A 20,164-nucleotide genomic window follows, 5' to 3' on the forward strand; every position below is an offset into this window, starting at 1 on the left:
TCTACTGAAGTCTCTGATAAAAGAATCAAAAAGATAAAGAAGCATTATGACGAACTCTGTCTAAGGATTTTCCAACCGAAAGAGCTTAGTTCAATGTATCAATATTTTACCCGATGATGGAAACAATTTGCCCACAACTGGACAATCGTTTCAAAGGTATGAAATCAGCATGGCCGGAGCGTGCACGGGCGGTTCACTCATAATTGTTCCCCTGTGCCTCGCAAGAAATTTGAATAATATAAATAATAACAGTAAAGTTATTAAATAGTAATAATTAAATTACCTTGTTATTCATAATAATAAGCTAATTTATTCCAAATGTATTATTATTGCTGTCCTTATATCCTTGAGGAGACTTTGCTATTATATCCATCAGAAGTGTGAACTATTATTATTATTATTATTGTACGTTTCATGCAGTGTGTACTGAAATGCACAGTTATGATATTTTGGTATTAAATTTTGGATACCTTCAGGAAAAAGCTTTAAAAGTAAAGTTTATGTTGTTTGACCATTCATATAAAACTTAATTTTTGGAATTTTTGAAAACTCTGGAACCAGTTATTCTTTGGATTAAATGGTAAGACATAACCTGGTGTCTAAGGCCTCTCCGATGGCGCAGTGGTAGCGTTGCCGCCTTGTAATCAAGGGGTCCCGGGTTCGATACCCGGTGGAGGCACATAGTGGTTCGGATCACACTTTAAACTGTAGGTCCAGTCCCGATTAGCCTTACTGTGCATAAAGTGGACTTAAAACACCAAATCAATCAATAATCCAGGAAGGTTTGTTAACTAATGACATGACATTCCTTGAATGCCTGAGAGCGCAACGGCTGGTGATTGAGTTTATGAACTCTGACTTGATACAATTCTCTATTTTGAGGAGATTGATACGCAATATCGACCGCTAGGTGAAGGATAGTGAATGTAACGCGCTACGAAGCTGGATATCCTAGGTTTGAACTCTTATCAAGGGGGATTTAAACTCATATCGAACAGAGAATTGAAAAGTTGGAACGGGAATTTTGTTTAAAAATAAAACATTCAAATGCTGGCCAAGGAAAATGTATTGTATAAAAAATATAAACAAAAAACGTAACGTTTCCACCCTCTAACAGTGTGTTCTTCAGACAAAGATTCACAATAAATTGAAAGAGATGAAGACCCTGTTAGAGGGTGGACACGTTACGTTTTTAGTATTTTTTATACAATACATTTTCCTTGGTCAGCATTTGAATGTTTTATTAATATGGAAACAAGGCTTAACAGTGTTACCATTGGGAATTTTGGGACAATAACAAGGGAAGTTTCAGTCTGATCCAGGAACAGCACTGGAAAGAGGACAGCAGAAGTGAAAATGAAGGGGTTGCAGGTGAGCTGCAAGAATTAAACTAGTTTCCCTCAAATTTCACAATTCAAAATGTTTGAAAATTCTAGCTTGATCATTTGAGCATTGTCTCCCTGTTGTATTTATGTGAAACCGCGAATACATTTTTGAAAATGTGTTACAAATTTTTGTTTCTGAATTTCCATTAATCCAACATGCCAGAAGTTTCGGGGGGTGAACCCTAACCCCCCCCCCCTCTAAATACGGCCATAGAAAGCAGTTGTAGTCACATAGAAAGTGATACAACATTCCTTTTGTCAAGATCTATAGACATGGAGCTACGCAAGGAACCTGAAAAATTTGCAAAATCATTTTGGAACCTTTATTTCAGTCGCAAATATTATCAGTAGTTCTTTCAGACACAAGATAAAGCCAATGAATGGTGAGAAACAGCTTGCTCATCTCCTTGTGATACAACGTAGTTAATTGATTTCCAATTAACCTGATGTGTGGAAGTTTTTTTTTCATGTAGAGTCACAGGCAATAAAATTGGGACATCTAGATACTGAAATACTAGCTTCCCTGTAATGCATTATGTGAGTTGCTCAATTCTACGGCAATCAGCTTCAATAACAACTTTTTAATAGGAAGTTCTGCTATCGCCGTAGAGATAGGCAACACACGTAACTCATTGAAGAGTATGATTATTTTTCTTTTCCTTGATAGGCTCTGACCAGTGGTGTTGCCCACGAGATGAGACTTTGGTCTGGCTCGTCCCATCTCGTGAAAATGCTGTCTCGTCTCGAAAATATTTATTTATCCCATCTTGTGTCTCGTCTCGAAAATATTTATTTATCCCATGTTGTGTCTCGTCTCGAAGGGTTCTGTCTCGTTCCGTCTCGTTTTGTCTCGTCTCGTAAAAGTGATCCGGAATATGATGCCAACAACAGTTAAAAGTAGCAGAAACACAAATTTCTTGGTTACTGATTGCTAGGTATCTTATGAAATCTACCTTGCGGTTTTTCTCGCTTCCATACAACTGTCTGGGGTCTCCCCCATGGCGCAGTGGTAGCGTCGTTGCATTGTAATCAAGGAGACCCGGGTTCGATACCCGGTGGAAGCACAAGTGGTTCGGATCCCACTTTAAGCTATAGGTCCAGTCCCGATTAGCCTTACTGTGCACAAAGTTGACTTAAAACAGCAAATGTTTCTTTGTGATATTATGCTGTTTCTTATGTTCAGCTTATGACGCACATACTAATTTGTTCTTCCTTTAGCCTCTAAGTCCGGTACCACCACCGCTTGATAAAATTTATCCTTCGGCAGGCACACTTCTAGAAATGTATGTCGTCGGAGGGTGTCCGAGCCAAGTGTTTTAGAAAAAAATATAATAATAACATTAACGACAACAATTAAGCAAATGTTTAAATTAATACATTAATATAATTCATAGGTCTACTCACTTGAATGTGTAAATTTATTAATTATATTATTATTATTACATGAAATGTTACAAGACGGTAAAAGAATAGTAATATAACAGCACGAATATTAGCTAATATCTACGGTACGTGTAGTTAAGATCGCCAAAATGTGGATAAAAACAGCTGTCCTGGCAAGGAAATTAATGTCAAAACAGGTGATGAATTGAATATTTGAAGCATTCCACCGAATAACGCTGTTTGGCACATTTCAGTGCATGCGAGAAAAACGGATAAATCCTGTTGTATGTTACTGGACTACAATAGAAAAAAGATAAAACCTTATGCAAGCACAGTATTAATCTTTGAGCAACATCCGACCTAATGACCTGCCAGCTTGTAGCCTGTAGCCGCAGAGCAGCATCATGATTTCACTGGTAACTCAGCACATTCCCAAAAGTGCCATACAACTTTTTTGGGTGGGCTGCTTCAATTTGCTGAATAGCAAAACAGGATGTTTATTCCAGTTGACGAAAAATAAAGTTCCTGATTAATATTTTTTATGCTCATTATTATAAGTAGTAGTGTACATAAATGTTCATTGATACTGTCATTCAAAGCCGTATGATCCTAGTATCCTTGTTTTCTAGTAAGTTCGGCAGGAATAAGTAACCTTCGATTATGCTAAACAAATATATTTTTTGTTTCGGTAGAGCAGGCCCCAGGCGGATGAAAGAAGACGTTGCTGCAAAAGTGTATGTTTCACGAAGCGAAGAAACGTGACAAAACCACCACGTATGGAAGGCAAACCTGGATTTATTTTATATCGTACATTTTCAGAGCCGTGCCTCCTGAAGTTATAAAAATTCCAACTTCAATGATTCGTTTAGACATGCTATAGTTGAAAAAAATGTTTAGATTCACCAAAAGTGCATCATTATCAGATTATGCATATAACGTGTTATTGGGATCAACATACAAGGTTCGCCCATAAAGAAAACGAACTTTTTTTTTAGGAAAGAAAACAAGAAATTATCTTTAAATGACTTTATCACCTTCAAAATAATCACCAGAGGAGGCAATGCACTTTGACCAGCGTTTGTACAGGTCTTGGAAACACTGTTGATAGTCATTGACAGTAAGTGTTCGCAAAATACGCGTAACATTTAATTTAATGTCCGCGACGTCGTCAAATCTTCGCCCTTTCATAGCCATCTTAAGCTTCGGAAAAAGGAAAAAAATCAGCAGGCGATAAGTCCGGAGAATATGGAGGGTGATTGATCACTGTCATTGAATGCTTAGCAAGGTATTGTTGTACAGACAATGCGGTATGAGGTCGAGCAATATCGTGTAACAGAAACCATGGGCCAGAACCACAGAGGTCCTTCCTAACCCGCATCATCCTGTTTCTGAGTCGACCAAGCACTTCCTTGCAGTGGTGATGCTAGATAAAGGGCAACTAGAGCACTGCCCACAACAATTTTAACATAAAAAGTTTGTCTTTAAAAGACGATCGGTATATAACTATTTTTTTCCCCCTCAACTACTACGTTGCTGCAACCAGACTTACAGGGTGCGCACCATGTTCGAGGTTTAAATATTTCTGCGTCCTGTTGGAGAGAGTTCGATCTCAGCTCTGCCCTGAGAAGTGACGCCACTGACTGATACAAAGATTTACAGCATAGGCAAGGGATGGTATCCCCTCACAATGGAAAAGCGCAAAATTCGTAGCCGTCTTTGGGCAGAGGACGAGGCGCCCTGCCCATTCATGTTTGCCTCGTTCATCGTTCAGTGTTTCCAACTCTTTCCAGGCACTTCATTCGTTCTTCCAGCCTTCGTAGTTTCACCTTGCTCAGTACGATGCAGCAATAAGCTAGAAAAAAGATCCCTCGAATGCTTTTCTTCGAGCTTGTTCCAGCGAACTGAAAAGTTGTCAACACTTTTTATTTATTTTATAGTCCCTCGGTGTTTTGAAAAAGATCCTCCTTCCTTTCCATTGTATACGGATATGGATTTGAGTTAGCGTGTGTGTTTGCGTTGCGTTCCATCTGTGTGCGTGTTGATCGCTTATGAAATAATTTGTTTTTCGCGAATGAAAGAGTTTATAGTTACTGTACGTGTGTATTTATTTGTGTGATTGTGTCTGTGTTCCAGACAACTTGACATGCAGATTATCTTCGTAAGTATAAACGAACTTTTTGGGGGGGTACATGGCCAATGTAAAGTGTTGTAACTGAACTTAACGCTGCAGCATATTCCTAGTTAGTTACTGATATTAGTGGATACTTGGTGAATATAGAATATTTCTTTTCATTATCTTGGAAGACATTTTGCGACGCTGGTCCATGTTAAAATGGCATTGAATCATGTAAAAACTTTAATATCTACGCCTTTCAATTAATTTTCAATGGAAGAGAAACTGCAGATAAAGCGACTAAGAGATATATTGATCCAAATTTGTTACATTGTATTCCAAATAATGACCCATTGTTCGAACAATTTACTTACTCTATGTCAAGGAACTCTTAAAAAAAAAAACTTAAAAGAGAGATATAGAGGTTAACTGCCCCCCCCTCCCCACCCCAAAAAAAATGTGCCCTGCCTGCCTGGAAAGGCACGCGCCGCACCTTCTTCCTTGTAATACCACTGATTGATTGATTGTTTGGTTTTCAGGGACAAGTTCATGGTGGATCAGTCCTTTGGAATCAAAAAATGCGATCAGCAGCACCTTTGTCTTCGATTTCGACATCCGTGCTTCTTTCTTTACGGGCGAGATCTGTCCTATCCACTGCGCACTCTGTCTTCTTGTTTCGGGGTCATATTGTAAAACACCAAGTTTCATCTCCCGCCACGATGCACTTTAGGAAGTTGTTGTCCGGGTCCGCAGTTGCCACCAAATCCTCACAGCATTCTTTCCTTTTGTCTTTTTCTCGTTCTGTCAAAATGCGAGGCACAAAGCGAACACACACTTTCCTCATTTGCAGGTCTTCGGTTAAAATTAACCTACGGCTATCTTTGCTGATAAGAAGCATGTCTGACAGTTGCTGCGTTGTTAAACGTATATCACTTCTCACCAGTGCACGAACTTTCTCCATATTGTCTTCGTTCCTTGACTTTGAAGAGCGTCCTGATCTTGGTTCATCCTCGACACTTTCACGTCCACCTTTGAAACAATTGTACCACTCATACACCTGGGTTCTTGATAATGCTGCATCACCATACACTGCCCGTATCATCTGTAACGTTTCGGCAAATGAGTAACAAAACTTTATGCTGTAACGTTGTTCCATCCTGGTGCGCGTATTTTGTACACCGCCTGCACACGACCTGCATCTGACGCACGCTTGTCCCGATACCGACTGCCTGTAACAGGTTGAAACATGCACTGATGGAAAGCTTAGATATAGCTCTTTGCAGTGTTGCCAGAATATGGTACCTTTTTATTTGGTTTGGTTCTTTATTTCTTTGAAAGTTCTTTTTTTTTTTGGCAGACCTTGTAAGTTTAGGTAGCCATTCATTATTCTCTCTAGAATAGTCTTCTTTTGACTTAATACACGCTTATCAACGTTTCTAATTGAAATACTTTATTCCTAGCAAACAAGTATTTGCAACTGATTAAATATTTTGCTTTTTTTTTTTCGAGACGAGACGAGACTTTTTAAAAACCGACCCGTCCCGTCTTGTGAGCAACACACAGATATATAACCTTATCTGTGCTCTGAGTGAGAGCCTTCCCCGGGAGGTGGAGGGATACCAGTATTTCAGGATCTAGGTGTCCCGTTTTTATTGCCGGTGAGTGTACCTTACTGTTCCTCTCACAGTTGCATAGGCAGAGAGATAGTTTTCTAAATTTAAAATTATAAAAACATATTTACGCAATACTACAAGTCAGAAACGTCTTAGTGGTCTGGGTTTACTTTCAACTGAAAATAACAGAGCCAAAAAAAAATGAAGATGAACAAAGTAATCGATGTTTTTGCGCAAATATTAATCTAGCTATAATGTACGAATTATAATTAATTTTTAAACTTAATTTTTAATGAGTAAAGAATGTGTTTCACAGTATCTGTTTTATTAATTATTTGTGCTTTTCCTCTCTAGTATTTATAAAGAAAAACACACATTTAATCATGATAAAGAATTGTATTTTCTTACACTCCAGATGCTACAACTATAATAGCAATAACTTGGGCCCCCACTTGAGTAGTCTGCCCCGGGGCACCCATGAGTTTCGTTACGCCCCTGGTAGGGGAATCAAAAGTAACCCTAGTTAAGCCTCTAGGGCAATTTACGAATCTCTAATGAGAGATAAATTTCTGAAATTAAAATAAATAACTCCTGTAACTAATTAACAACGTATGGATATTTTGTGACATTGCTTGTAACTTTTATTTAGAAGAAAACAATTACCAAACCGTTAAATCTGTTCCCAAGGTGGCCCATGGATCTCAAAAGTTGCCTACGGCTTATAGTCGGCTTAGAAAATGATGTTTGTGCTCAAGAAAACATATGTATTTATGTTTATTCAAGTTTCTACATCTTATTAGAGAACATTGTTAGTTTGAATTTTTTTATTGTTAACATGCATTATATACAGTAACGACGAATAACCTACCTCCGTGGAGGACTGGTCTGCACAGTCCCTACGACGCCAGGGGTTCCTCAATTCGCGATTAAAATTACCACCTGAGCGCTAGTGTCGCTTCCAATATGGCCGCTCTATGTAGAATAAATCTTTGTTTCCATTCAGTTACAGCGCCTAGAATAACGTAGTGTGGAAAACGGCATGCTTCTGCGCTCTCAGGCTGGTTCCACTCGAAAATGATCAGCTAGAGGCGCTGGTGTTGACCCCGGTGCTTGGTGTTCGACTGCTTATAATGGAAGTAAATGGAGTTTTCGCTGCAACGTCTGATTCTTTTACATGAAGCATTTCGATGAATGTGATAATTGCTATGATATTTGGTACAGTGGTCGCGAAGATATTAACGAACATTCTAGACAGTCGACCACGTCCTGTTATCGTCATACTTTCGTTAATAATACGGGAGAAAAAATACGCGTGGAATGTTCTTGGCAACTAAATTTTTGTGTATGAATTAGGTTCATTATTATTATCATCATCATTTCTTTTAAAGATATACACACTGAAGCATTTGTATTTTGGATATTTACTGTCTCTTTTCTTCTGCTTTAAACTAATCGCGGCGATGATGATAATGATGATTGCATGAAACGACAAGGGGAACCCCACAAAACTTTCTTAGTGCCATCGACATGAGTGTAAGGCAACTTTCAAACCAATGGGACAAGCGACACGGGATGTTCACACTGTCACACTAGTGACACACACTTCCAGACTGTAAAATAGCATTCATTGCACATGAGGGTCCAAACAGCAAACGACACGTTCATATGGCGTATTCGCGTGCTACTTGTTACTTCGGTCGGAAAGCTCCTTAAAGGAAGGGTGCTCAGACCGAAGCGACGCGCTACAGGGGGAGTTCCCAACTAAGTGACAAGCGACATGGTGCCTTCAGTCTATTAGCAAGCGTTGCTTGCGAACAACAGATAGGCGACACGATAAACCCGCACAATACAACAACAGATCTAGGCGACACGATAAGCCACACGTGTCGCGTTGTCGCTTCTGCGTCGCTCAAACTGGGCCATTTCCTCAATAGCTTGCAACATGTTGCCGTGGTTTGTTGTTCGCGCATACGCGATGCAATGAGTGTCTTGCTTTAGTGAGATTGCGCACCAAAGCGACAAGCGGCACGCGACACTTATCGCTTGAGGATATCACCAACTGAACGCTGGCCTGTGCTTCCCGTCATGCCGCTACGATGTGAAATGTTGCTCTTGATTGGCTCCTTTCCAAGCAACATGTGTCACTTCGGTATGAAAGTTGCCTTGGACCGAATGACCCGTGTCGCTTTGGTGTGAAATCCTCGTATCGTTTTTCGCGTGTCGCTTTGGTGTAAAATCTCCTTGAGGAAACGGTGCAGTCAGAGCTTGTGTCCCTACGGTTCGAAAGGCTGCATTGATTTCCGACTGCTCGCTTTCAAGCGACATTTGTGGTTTGTCGCCTCGGTATGAAATATCTCTCAGGATACTATTTATATTCTAATATTCTAATAACATAGAAAAATAAACTCTAATACACAGTCCAAGACCTGACGTCCGGAATCACATTACGATGTTTCTTCTTGTGTTACGCATGCTATTTATTTATTAATTTTATTTTACTTTTCTTTCCAAATTAATGCCATTTCGTGACTGCAAATCACTCCACAAATATAACTGTTTCCATCAATTCACTTACCGCCTTTCTAGAGAAACAAATCTACACAATATATTCCAAAAACTAACTAAGCCGCATTACTTTCATAACAAAATTAGCACCTGGGTCGATCGCACTGCCATCTACTTGTCATCGTCTCGGGGAACCAGTTTCTTGGGTCGTATTCCACACTACGTTATTCAAGGCGCTGTAATTCAGTAGTAGTGCAGCGTGTAGTCATATTTTTAAATATTACGAATGCAATCTGAATTCCAGGAACTTTAACGAAGGTGAAATTCTGCTGAGAACGAATCACTTAATTATGATAGGCAAAAATAACACAAAAACGCAGACAAAAGTAATGTATACGCACTGGTGCTGTGCTGTTTTATCTAGATCTCAGGTTGTAACTGGGGCTCTCTGAAATGATTTGAAAATAAAGCAATTCACCTGTATTTGCAAAGCTTGGGCAGGAGAAAAATTTAAACATACCGTTGCAGTTCTTCCACCAAAGAGGCAGGCTGGTTTAATAATAACACAATAATAATAATAGAATTCAAAATTTCATCGAGGCTATCTTCACTGAAAAGAGGCTTACTGAATAAAACAGGAATATTAGCATGTCGATTTTCTTTTTCTGGTTACCTTTATGATTACAGACATTAATTAATTCTCAAACTATTTTCATCCTCGCACTTAATTGACTTGCACCTGTTCCAAATTTCGTACATAATAGATAATACCACCGACAAGGTCTGGTATAAAACATTGTTTCCGAAAAAAAAATGTTTCATTTATAAAGAACAATTTAAAACTTTACTTTCATTATAATAGAATCATCTTTTGAAAAATAAAGTGAACGGACTCGTGCATTCTTCGTAATTTCCTTAGCGCCTTTCAATTTTATCAGTCCATGCCAATCTTCTGTCAAACAATTCTGTTTTCCATGATTTATTTGCAAATTTCATTTTGTTGATTCCACGGGGTGGAAAACACATGTAAACTTTTCACTTGTCCTGACCCACACAACGATTTGGAGCGAAAAACTGAACAGTAGACGTTACTCTTTCGAACACATTTCCCATGCTTTGAGGCATCAACACAACACCGTAGAGTAGTTCCGGAATATCCCACCAAATGGCATATCGGGTAATTTTAATCGCAAATAACTTACATAAAATGGCTGCTGGCAGCCCGAGACAGTTAGTTTTCTGCTTGGTGCGCCTGAGGGGAACTGGGTATATTAATGTAGTGCCATTTGTTACCTGCGTTAAATACTAATATGATTTTTGTACAGTGGCAAAGCGGGCTTCCTTTGGTTCAACTACCTTATATTAGTTGTTTACCCAGTTCGTCACAAGAAAATATTACTATGTATTATTAAGTTCAATTATTATATGGAAGAATGTACGCACCTATTTGTTGCCTTCACATATTCAGATTCTTTGTTGTTCTGAAGATCTAGGGAGATTCCCATAGCTGTTTCTGTAAAATGGAAACAATTTATTCATGGTTTTACAGGCTTAGAAATATTTACATTAGTCTTTCATATTATTATCACATTAATACAGGCTGGTGATAAAGTCTGAAAGCAATGGCGGGATTGTTAGTTCATTATGGCCCTGTCGAATGGACACCACGGTCACCCGACCTCATTCTCATGGTATCTGAGGTACATGCTGGGAAAATCCAGAATCTGGATCATATTCGAAAGGATAACCACTACAACGGCTTCTGATTTTGAAGAAATGTTGAGACATTTAAGGAACTGTGTTGAGACTACAGAACGTTTTGCATCAGGGAATTGTGTTGTTCGTCATTTTTCACGCTGGTCCCAGACATTATGTACACTTTTGTATTACTTAGTAACTTTATTCCAACTTGATTACCACTAACTGTAGATCATATACAAGTATCTAATGTTTACATCTACAAAAATCTATCGGTCTCGGCACTGGCGTATGCAGAGGTGGGGCTGAAGGGGCTACAGCCCCCCCTCTCCGAAATTTTGAGAAAATGAACAATTTCAAACACGCGAAGTGAAGAATTCTGGAAAAAACGAGAGTGGTAAATGCAAACTCGCCTTGAAATAACTGCCGGTTGCCATTTTTGAGAGTAGAACGTTTTTAATATACGAAATTCGTATTGTGTATACCGCCTCCTAGGAATCAGCTATGCACTATCCACCTTTACAATTCCAGCGTATGCCAGTGGGTGTCGGTTAATTTAAATACTTCCTCTTTAAAAAGGGATATTGTTTCAAATTTTGGATTATCTTCATAAATATTATGTAAATTCTTCTCATTAAGTTTAGAGCATATCGTGGTTACATAGTAAATGCTGCTCTTATTTGTTTAAACTTGACTTCAATAATTCGTTATTGTGTCTATGCAGTCACGTGTTCTGCACACAGAGCTTTGAAATTGATCTAATCGAGACTGATGTACTTTGGTACATCAATTGACGCAGTTAAACTTATAATTTTGGTTTCTTTGAAATCATCTTCCGTTTCTTTGAAGTGCCTATCGTATTTGGATGTTGCTAATTTAAAGAAAGACCGCGAATGAGTGCGAATGAATTAATATGGTGCAACATATCGACATTTATTCTAAATAACGTATGAGATTTTACAGACGGATTAATATGAACCCCTGTCAATGATTCCAAGAGTCCATCCTTACCCAGTATGATATCCAAAGTGCACAACGCGACAGGGTGGAATACATCGAATCCTGACGAACTGGAATGCTCGGAGAGGTTTTTCACGAACTGCTCGGAGCACTTGTTGAAGACTTCAACAAACTCTTCAAGAATCTTGAAGTGAAAGGTTGGAGTCAAAATCTTCCTGTGGGAATGCCACTTTTGACCTGAAATCAAGAGAGAGAGTTATTTCTGAATGCTTTCCCTCGATATGTTAAGTTAATCGTGAGAATATGACTACATTACTCCGAATATCATATTCACTAGTGTTTTAGAGTTTCGCAAATTTATTTAACTACAGTTTAGGCACAATTTAGTTTAAATTTGTGTTCCTCTGAGCACATAAATTGGAGTTTCGTAAATTTATCTAGGTACTGTTTAGTTCATTACAAAATCATATCATTTTACAATTATTTATGTAGTTTACAATCAAAACACTTACTTGTACTACAATATTATTCATTAATTATGATATTTTTTGCTTGCCTGTTATCCTTAATTCACCCTTTTTTGCTTTAAAATAATTTAATATATGATTAAATACTTTTTCATTTTGAACCCTTCTACGTACACAAGGATAAATTCCCTTATCTAAAAACCTTTACCTCAAAATTTTGAAAAAAGGGTGTAAGGGGTGTAAAGAAAGATTAAAGTGTAAGTTGTAAAGGGACCTGCAATGGACAAATACAACACTTTAAAAGTGGCCTCCCCGATGGCGCAGTGGTAGCGTCGTTGCCTTGTAATCTAGGGGTCCCAGGTTAGATAGCCAGTGGAGGCCTTAGTGGTTCGGATCCCACTTTAAACTCTAGGTCCAGTTCAGATTAGCCTTACTGTGCATAAAGTGGACTTAAAACGCCCAATCAATCAAAAAAAATTAACACATTAAGAAAGGTAAGGGTAGTTTAAAAAGTGCATCAGTAAAACGGCCGGGACCCGCACCTGAAACTTTCAGTGAACCACTGAAGATCCACCAGCAACGAAATTACTAACTAAGAGTCCTTGATTTGGCCATAGCTTTTTGGAAATATCATGGATAGATAAGTTATCGTAGCGTCTTAAAAGCTTCAAGAGTATGTCCTTTTCTGTCGCAGAACAACAATGCGAGTCCTTACATGTGCCGAGAAAAAAAATAAAAATTGCAACAATGCTGCTTTAAAAACTTGTAGTCTTTGACCAAGAAATACAAAACCTATTGTTAATTTTTTTAAAGGCAGTGTTTGCTGCCACGTTCTTTTTCTGCTGGAACCTCAAAAAATATGCGCGTGGCAGCAGACTGGGTCTTTGTTTTATCGTGATTCCATCATGCTATGTATGCTATTACGTCTGTAACACATACTGTGAAGTTGTAGCGATTACTTTCACAAAAATATTTTTTAAGATTATTTCCTTTAGCATTCTTCTAATAATAAACCTAAATGTTCTGGTAGTTAGGTTAGGTTCTGTTAGCCTTAAAATAATATCGCTAAATGCTTTCTACAGAAAAAAAAAGTTCTAAATTACATGTACATTCATTCCCATTAATCATAAACTTGCATTTCTCTCGTTTTAATCTGTTCTTAAGATTTGTAACATCCTCTTAGCAGACGAATTACGTGGCAGGAGCAAATTTGACTCTTATTCTTACTGCTGACACGTGCGTGGCAGCAGACTCGGCCTTTTTTAAATCGTCTCAACTAGCTTCCTCATCGTTACTCTCGCACTTTAACCGACCTTGAAGAAGTAATTACGTAACTCGAGATTCTTGAAAACTTACTCACAGAAACATTCTTACATGAAATATTCAACACAACGTGCGAATTGTGAGCTTTCTGCCTCTATCCCCTCCCAGTTTAATATATAGCATAAGACATAATGCCCGTATTCAGATGACATCACCAAAAATACGGAAATGTGTTAACATTTACAAACAAACAAAAACCAGAACTTATTTTCAAATCTACATTCAGAAATACATTTCTTTGTTTCGTTTATGTGGCATTAATTGATCGATTGATTTGGTGTTTTAAGTCCACTTTAGGCACAGTATGGCTAATCGGGACTGGACCTAAAGTTTAAATTCGTATACGAACAACTATGTGCCTCCACTGGGTATCGAACCCGGGACCCCTTGGTTACAAAGCAACGACGCTACCACTTCACCATCGGGGAGGCCAATGTGGCATTAAGCTTGAAAAATGTACATCAAGAAACTCTAACAGAAAATAATTCAATTTCATTACAAGCCCTTGTTAATCAAGATATAACATAGTTAAGATAATTCTCATAAATCATCCCCCCACTAGGATATTTTACATAGACATCACTGCATTTTCTCCATGTTGATCCATACCTTTCCACAACTGGGCAAAACAACCCCCGCCCCCCAGCTAAGAATTTCCACTTCGAACAATGGGGGAGGGGGCAGAGTAAGATTTCATGTCTTGCCCTTCAGTCATAAAAACTCAAATTTTGTATTTCATCATCATCATCATCATCATCATCATTATTATTATTATTATTATTATTATTGTCAAGTTCAAACTTGAGTTCGCTATTTAAATAGAAACTGGGTTCGACTTGCTTCATTTCAATAAACAATTTTCACTTTGTTGAATAAAACTTCTATGCCTCTTTGTACTTTTTCTCGATGCACATATCAGAGACCATTTACTCTGCCGTCTTTCATTACAGCTATCATCCATGATTTTACGCTAAAATTTCATTATTCGTATTAATAGAAGTTTTCCCAGATATCTCCCTTGGAACGCAATATTGGCCAGTACAATTGGCGTAAAACGTTGTCGTAGGTTGAGAAGAATGTTTATTTCTTCAAATGCATTGTGTGATAGTAATGTGGTTAGGAGCCAGGTTTTCCGATAGAGTCCTGTCCTAATATTCCATTATCCTCTGTAAAGCAGACTGCTTATATATTTCTAATTTTGTGAGCCTGCATAATTAAGTTTTATGCTTCACGAGTTACAGACACCAACACTGAAGTGAATTTCGTAAATACATATTTGATTATCCTGTATTCCAGAGTGTTTTATATTGGAATATCTTCTGTCCAAACTCTCTTCTACTGGAAAGCTTGTTAAAGCAAATTCATTCAGTAGCTAATTTACTATATAAGATTCTGTTAGAGAATACAGAGATGTGATGTTTCCTGTAATATAAATATTTCAGAAGACTATTTCACATGTGTTCTATTTGAATATGAAGAAGGAACCATACAACCTATGTTATTTAAGATTATACCTTTTGTTCTTAGGAGTCCCAGTGAACTATATACCCCTCCCCGATTGGATTCGGTTCGATACCCGATGGAGACACGTAGTGGTTCGGATTCCACTTTAAACTGTAGGTCCAGTTCCCATTAGCCTATCTGTACATAAAATGGACAAAAAACAACAATGCAAACAAAGAAACATGTGTTATATGGATACAAAACAACAAATTACAATCAACACCCCAAGATCTTTAATACAACTTACGTGTGCTGCCCTCCGTAGCAGAGTGGTTGGCACAGCGCGTTACGACGCCAGGGTTGCCGGGTTCGAATCCCTGCCTGGGCATGGGTGTACTTTGTGAGTGCTTCTTCCTCTATTTCATAATATCATCCCTCATCCTCATCTTCGCGATTAGCCAAAGGTAGCAAAAAAGCTAACTAGAAAAAAGCGTTGTCGTTTTGTAATCAAGGGGTTCCGGCTTCGATACCCGGTGGAGGCACATAGTTGTTCGGATTCCACTTTAAACTGTAGGTCCAGTCCCGATTAGCCTTACTGTGCATAAAGTGGGCTTAAAACACCAATACAATCAATCAATCAATTCATAAAAAAAGCAAATAAATCGATAACAACTTACGTGTTTGAGTATCGCACCATAAAAGTATTAAATATTATCTAGAACACTTATTATCTGGTAAAACGATAAAAAAAAATTAACATTAAACCTAAGGTCAATATGCTCCGTCGGAACAAACTATTAAGATCTGGAGATTAAAGTACCTTCAATGTAATAAGTTGCCTTGAAGAGTTTGGCATCACCCGTAAGATATGATGGAAAATCATTTATAAATAAGATAAATAACAGGGGTTCAGTTGTATTTTTAAATGTCACATATTTCTTTCTATTATTCAAGTGTTATATATTTCATTCAACAAGGGTAAATAAGTAGCGTGTCAGTACAAATGCTGAGATTATTTAGTAATAAAATGGTCCCGATATTAAATGCTTTGGCAAAGTCACTGTGTATGTAGATATAAAGTCTTATATTATGCTACAATTGAATATGGTAGCAAGTTTGATTACATTCTGGATTATTGTTGGGAGTCTATATATTTGTAGTATAATATGGTTTAATTAATCAATAAATAATTAAATATAGCAGATTGTATTTACCTGTACTTGTAAGTAATCCAGTACCCAGCCATTTATGTAGAAATATGTAGAGATCCGATTTGTCGATATACTTTTGGCTTCCCAGAATTTCCTGAAATTGGAACGGAATGTCCTGTTACGAATTTACTTTTAAAAACATAAACTGAGTCAGAAATTAATATTTAATTCAAAAATTCATAATGCGTCTAATGGTAAGCGCCCTCGTCTGGTTCCGGAGTTCCAAAATTTCGTGAGAGTTACTTATAAACAATAGCAGCCGCCTGTGGTCTCGGATAATAGTCAATGTCACTGCACCAAGGAGTTTACTAATTCGTATTAATGGTAGAGTTCAGTGACACCAACGTTTGAAAAACATTTGAAAAGCATTTCTATGTGTATTTTGACATTAAAAAATGCATCATTTGTAATTTATTCACGTTAATGTGTTATTGGAGTCAAAATATATGTGTCAATTGACACATTTTGGGTTTTGTGTATAGAAAACAAATAACCGAGTTCAACCCACCCGATGGTTGACCCAAATAATATTCTGGAAATGGAAAAATACCAGAAATTTTCATTTGTGAAACTGAAAAATCAGCATTTAAATAAATGTTGCAATTAAACTGTAAAGAAATTAGTGTAAACAATGCTATGTATAGAAAAAGTTCCTTTGTTAAGCATAGAACCATGAAGTTCAGGCATTTATTTTGGTTAAAATAGGCAGACGAAAAGGCATTTATAATGTGGAAAATAGGCACCAAAGCAAAAAAAAAAAATGGGCAAAATAAACCGAAAGAGTGGTAAATTCCAAGTTAAAATTACAAAAAAAATTCAAAGTTAAAATCTACATAGACGTAACATGTTTTACTTTCCTCTGTTACCTTGATTGCACATAACTGTTACTTTTTTCGATATTCACAGACAGCTGTCTGCCAGAAAGAATAGTTTTTCATACCAGAAAATGATATGTGTACTTCGACAGAAGTAATTGGCCCATACATGAAACAGTCTATTGTAATTATACAGGGAGGTTATTTCAGTCGTTCACCGCCAGAGTGACGGCCGTTCGGCGGACTCTTCATGCAACAGGTCCCGGCAAATTGCATTACAGGAAGTCCGTAACAGAAACCGCTTGTTTTCTAATGTTTCCACTTTTCACAATTACAGTTACAATTACAATTGAAATAAGCACGTACCTTGTCGCAAGTATGCTGGAAAAGGTGTCCTCTCAAATACAAATATTTCTGGCACCATATTTCTGACATCTAATCTTAGATTAGTCATCGCTACTTTATCCTCAGTTGTCGCGACAGCGCCGGCAGCTTATCGGGGGTTGGGTGAGTTGTCAGCCGCGAGAGGGCGCTTCATACTGCACGTGTCGGCAGTGATGCCAACCGTAGGGACATGTCCCTAAGCATAGGGACTTTTCACTAAATTTCGCCCGCGTAGGAACGTAGGGACAGATTTTGCCAAATGAGGGAAAACGTAGGTACTTTTTTCAATCTTGGTAAATGACATTTTATGAATTAGTTTATCTGGATACTTTAGCGAAGAGGAGAAAAAAGAACTAACTAACAAATCTCCATCAGAATTTTGGAACATGTTATCGGTTACCAAAAACTTTCAAGGCAAGTTCCTTTTTGAAAACATTTCCACTCTCGCGAAAATAGTGCTAACATTGCCACATTCTAAAGCGGAAACGGAAAGAATATTTTCAATGTTAAGTGATACAAAAACAAAAAAGGGAAATAAAATGGGACCAGAATTGTTAAAGACTGCAGGAAATACAGCATCACCAACCAACATCTATCTCTGCACAGCAGCAGCATGTATGACTTCAAATAACATAATCAACAGTAAACGACTCAACGTTATTCATTAGGGGTGTGCGGGATCCTTTACTTTAAAAAGTCGTTAATTCTCGACGTTTTCTGCCTTGTAAGTTTCTGGAACCTATCGAAAATTGTAAGTTTTTATTCTAGAAATGCAAAAACAATCACTTAAAGTGAAAATGACTTGTAAAATTCGAGATTTCCAGTGCTTCGGGAAATTTCGAACATTTCCCGTCCCGAAAATTTTCCGACTTGGTCGGGAAATTGCAAATTTTTCAGTCCCGAATGTCGGGATTTAAAAAAATTACCGTCCCGATCCCGTCCCGACCCAAAAAATTCTGTCCCGCACACCCCTATTATTCATTAAGGCAAGAATTTACAATACCGGACCCTTCTGTAATTTCTATGCTACGTCTTATACTCACGAAATAATTATTCGTGATGATTTATCTCAAGTTAACATGTTGGGGTGAGGGGGAAAAAATGTTAATTAACGTGTAGAAGTTGTAAAATAAGCATTTCAATTCTCGCAATGATTCTCCGTATCCAAGTATGGTAGCCATATTTGTTGATATGAACAAATTACAATTAGTTACGCTGTCTACAGCGTTGCCACACTGTTGATTTCATACTTGGAGAGCATGGATTGTGTAAGAATAGCGGAAGAGAACAGTAAAAAAGTTGTTAATGTTATACAGATTGTTAGGTGGAGTGTGCAGGAGGGCTAATTAATAAACTTATTCATTTCAGTATATTGCCCAAAGAACGTGCTTACATGTGACAGCGACAATCACGATGTAGAAGAACTGATTTGATTACAGGTAAATTTGGCAACATTACATCAATCATAAAATTGCAGGATACTAAAATGGCGTCTTCGATGATGTCAAAGTGCTACGAAAAAAATATTTTTTATCGGTTCGTAATCACAATTACCGCAAAACCATTCAGGAATAGCCCCACTGAGCATTCTCGGTATGGTTAGGTTAAGTTAGGTTAGGCAAGGCAAACATAGTTAAAATTTGGGCTCGAAAAACGGGTAGCCCAACAAACCATTGACGGATAGCCCCACGAACCATTCAGGTACAAAAAAGGTAAAGTGTTCCCCTGTGCATAGCACCACGCCATGAAGGCGTATAGGGGGTGTGAGGGTAACGCCCCACACTTTCTTGATCCGGTCGTGAGTGGGGGTGATGTGATCAGCATCACGCCCCTGACCGCCTTTACCCCCCAGGGTTTCCCCCAGGTACCCATGTTATTCGACGCTGGGTAGGCGCCGGGGCCGCTTCCAGGTACGGTTAGGTTAAGTTAGGATAGGCAAATGTAAATTCGCTCCTTCATTAATTGTGGAAGCACCGAGCAGAAAGATTTGGTAAGTAAATGTGTATATTTTATCTTCTGTTTTGAATGCTCATGAGGTGATAATTTTTTTAGTCGCTTTACTTGGCGTAGGGACATTTGGTCAGTTGTAGGGACATTTTGACTACGTCTGTAGGGACATTGCCGAAAAATGGTTAGCAACACTGTCGGCTACCAGACGTCAGTGTACGTTCATGTTCACTTCTGTTTGCGTTTATCAGTACACGTGTTGCTTATACTGTGTTATTGTAATGTGCTACTCATGGCCAGTGCTTTATTGTGTGTTAATTGTTATTCATTCATTAGTTATGTCGTTAAACAAATATAGTCTTGAACAGAGAGTTTTTATGTACGATAATTACGTGAAAACGAATTCTTGCAGAAAAGTGGTCAGGGAATTACGATAGACAGGATCTCTTGAACCTAAGAAACGTGTTGTATTGCTGTTAAAGGAGGTCATTTTCAACATCTCTTATAACACAGGAGGTTAGTGATCATCATTATTATTACTTTTAAATATCATTTTACGCTTTCGGTTTGCTTTATGCGCCGGGATGCTGTCTTCCCTTTCTGACAACTGACGATAAAGTAACGATGTCTAATCTAAGATTTTCTGTCAGAAATAAGGTGCCAGAAATATTTGTATTTGGGAGGACACCTTTTCCACACACACACAGTATCCTTGCGACAAGGTACGTGCTTATTTCAATTGTAATTGTAACTGTAATTGTGAAAAGTGGAAACATTACAAAACAAGCGGTTTCTGTTACGGACTTCCTGAACGCAATTTGCCGGGACCTGTTGCATGAAGAGTCCGCCGAACGGCCGTCACTCTGGCGGTGAACGACTGAAATAACCTCCCTGTATTTGTATCATAAACAAATAGA

At 38.1% G+C, this 20,164-nt stretch overlaps 1 protein-coding gene across 1 annotated transcript in view; it reads right to left on the reverse strand.

Annotated features, from left to right (window-relative positions):
* LOC145987925 (cytochrome P450 4c3-like) overlaps nt 1–20,164 on the reverse strand; it is a 143,826-nt gene that overhangs the window by 73,549 nt on the left and 50,113 nt on the right. The window contains exons 3-5 of the mRNA XM_083122744.1: nt 16,105–16,195; nt 11,709–11,894; nt 10,443–10,512 (exon numbers count right to left, since the gene is read on the reverse strand). Of these exons, the coding sequence (XP_082978870.1) occupies nt 10,443–10,512; nt 11,709–11,894; nt 16,105–16,195 (347 nt within the window). The remainder of the gene's footprint in view (nt 1–10,442; nt 10,513–11,708; nt 11,895–16,104; nt 16,196–20,164) is intronic.

This window comes from Lepisma saccharinum, chromosome 5 (assembly GCF_977018435.1).
Source record: "Lepisma saccharinum chromosome 5, izLepSacc3.1, whole genome shotgun sequence".
Classification (NCBI taxonomy): domain Eukaryota; kingdom Metazoa; phylum Arthropoda; class Insecta; order Zygentoma; family Lepismatidae; genus Lepisma; species Lepisma saccharinum.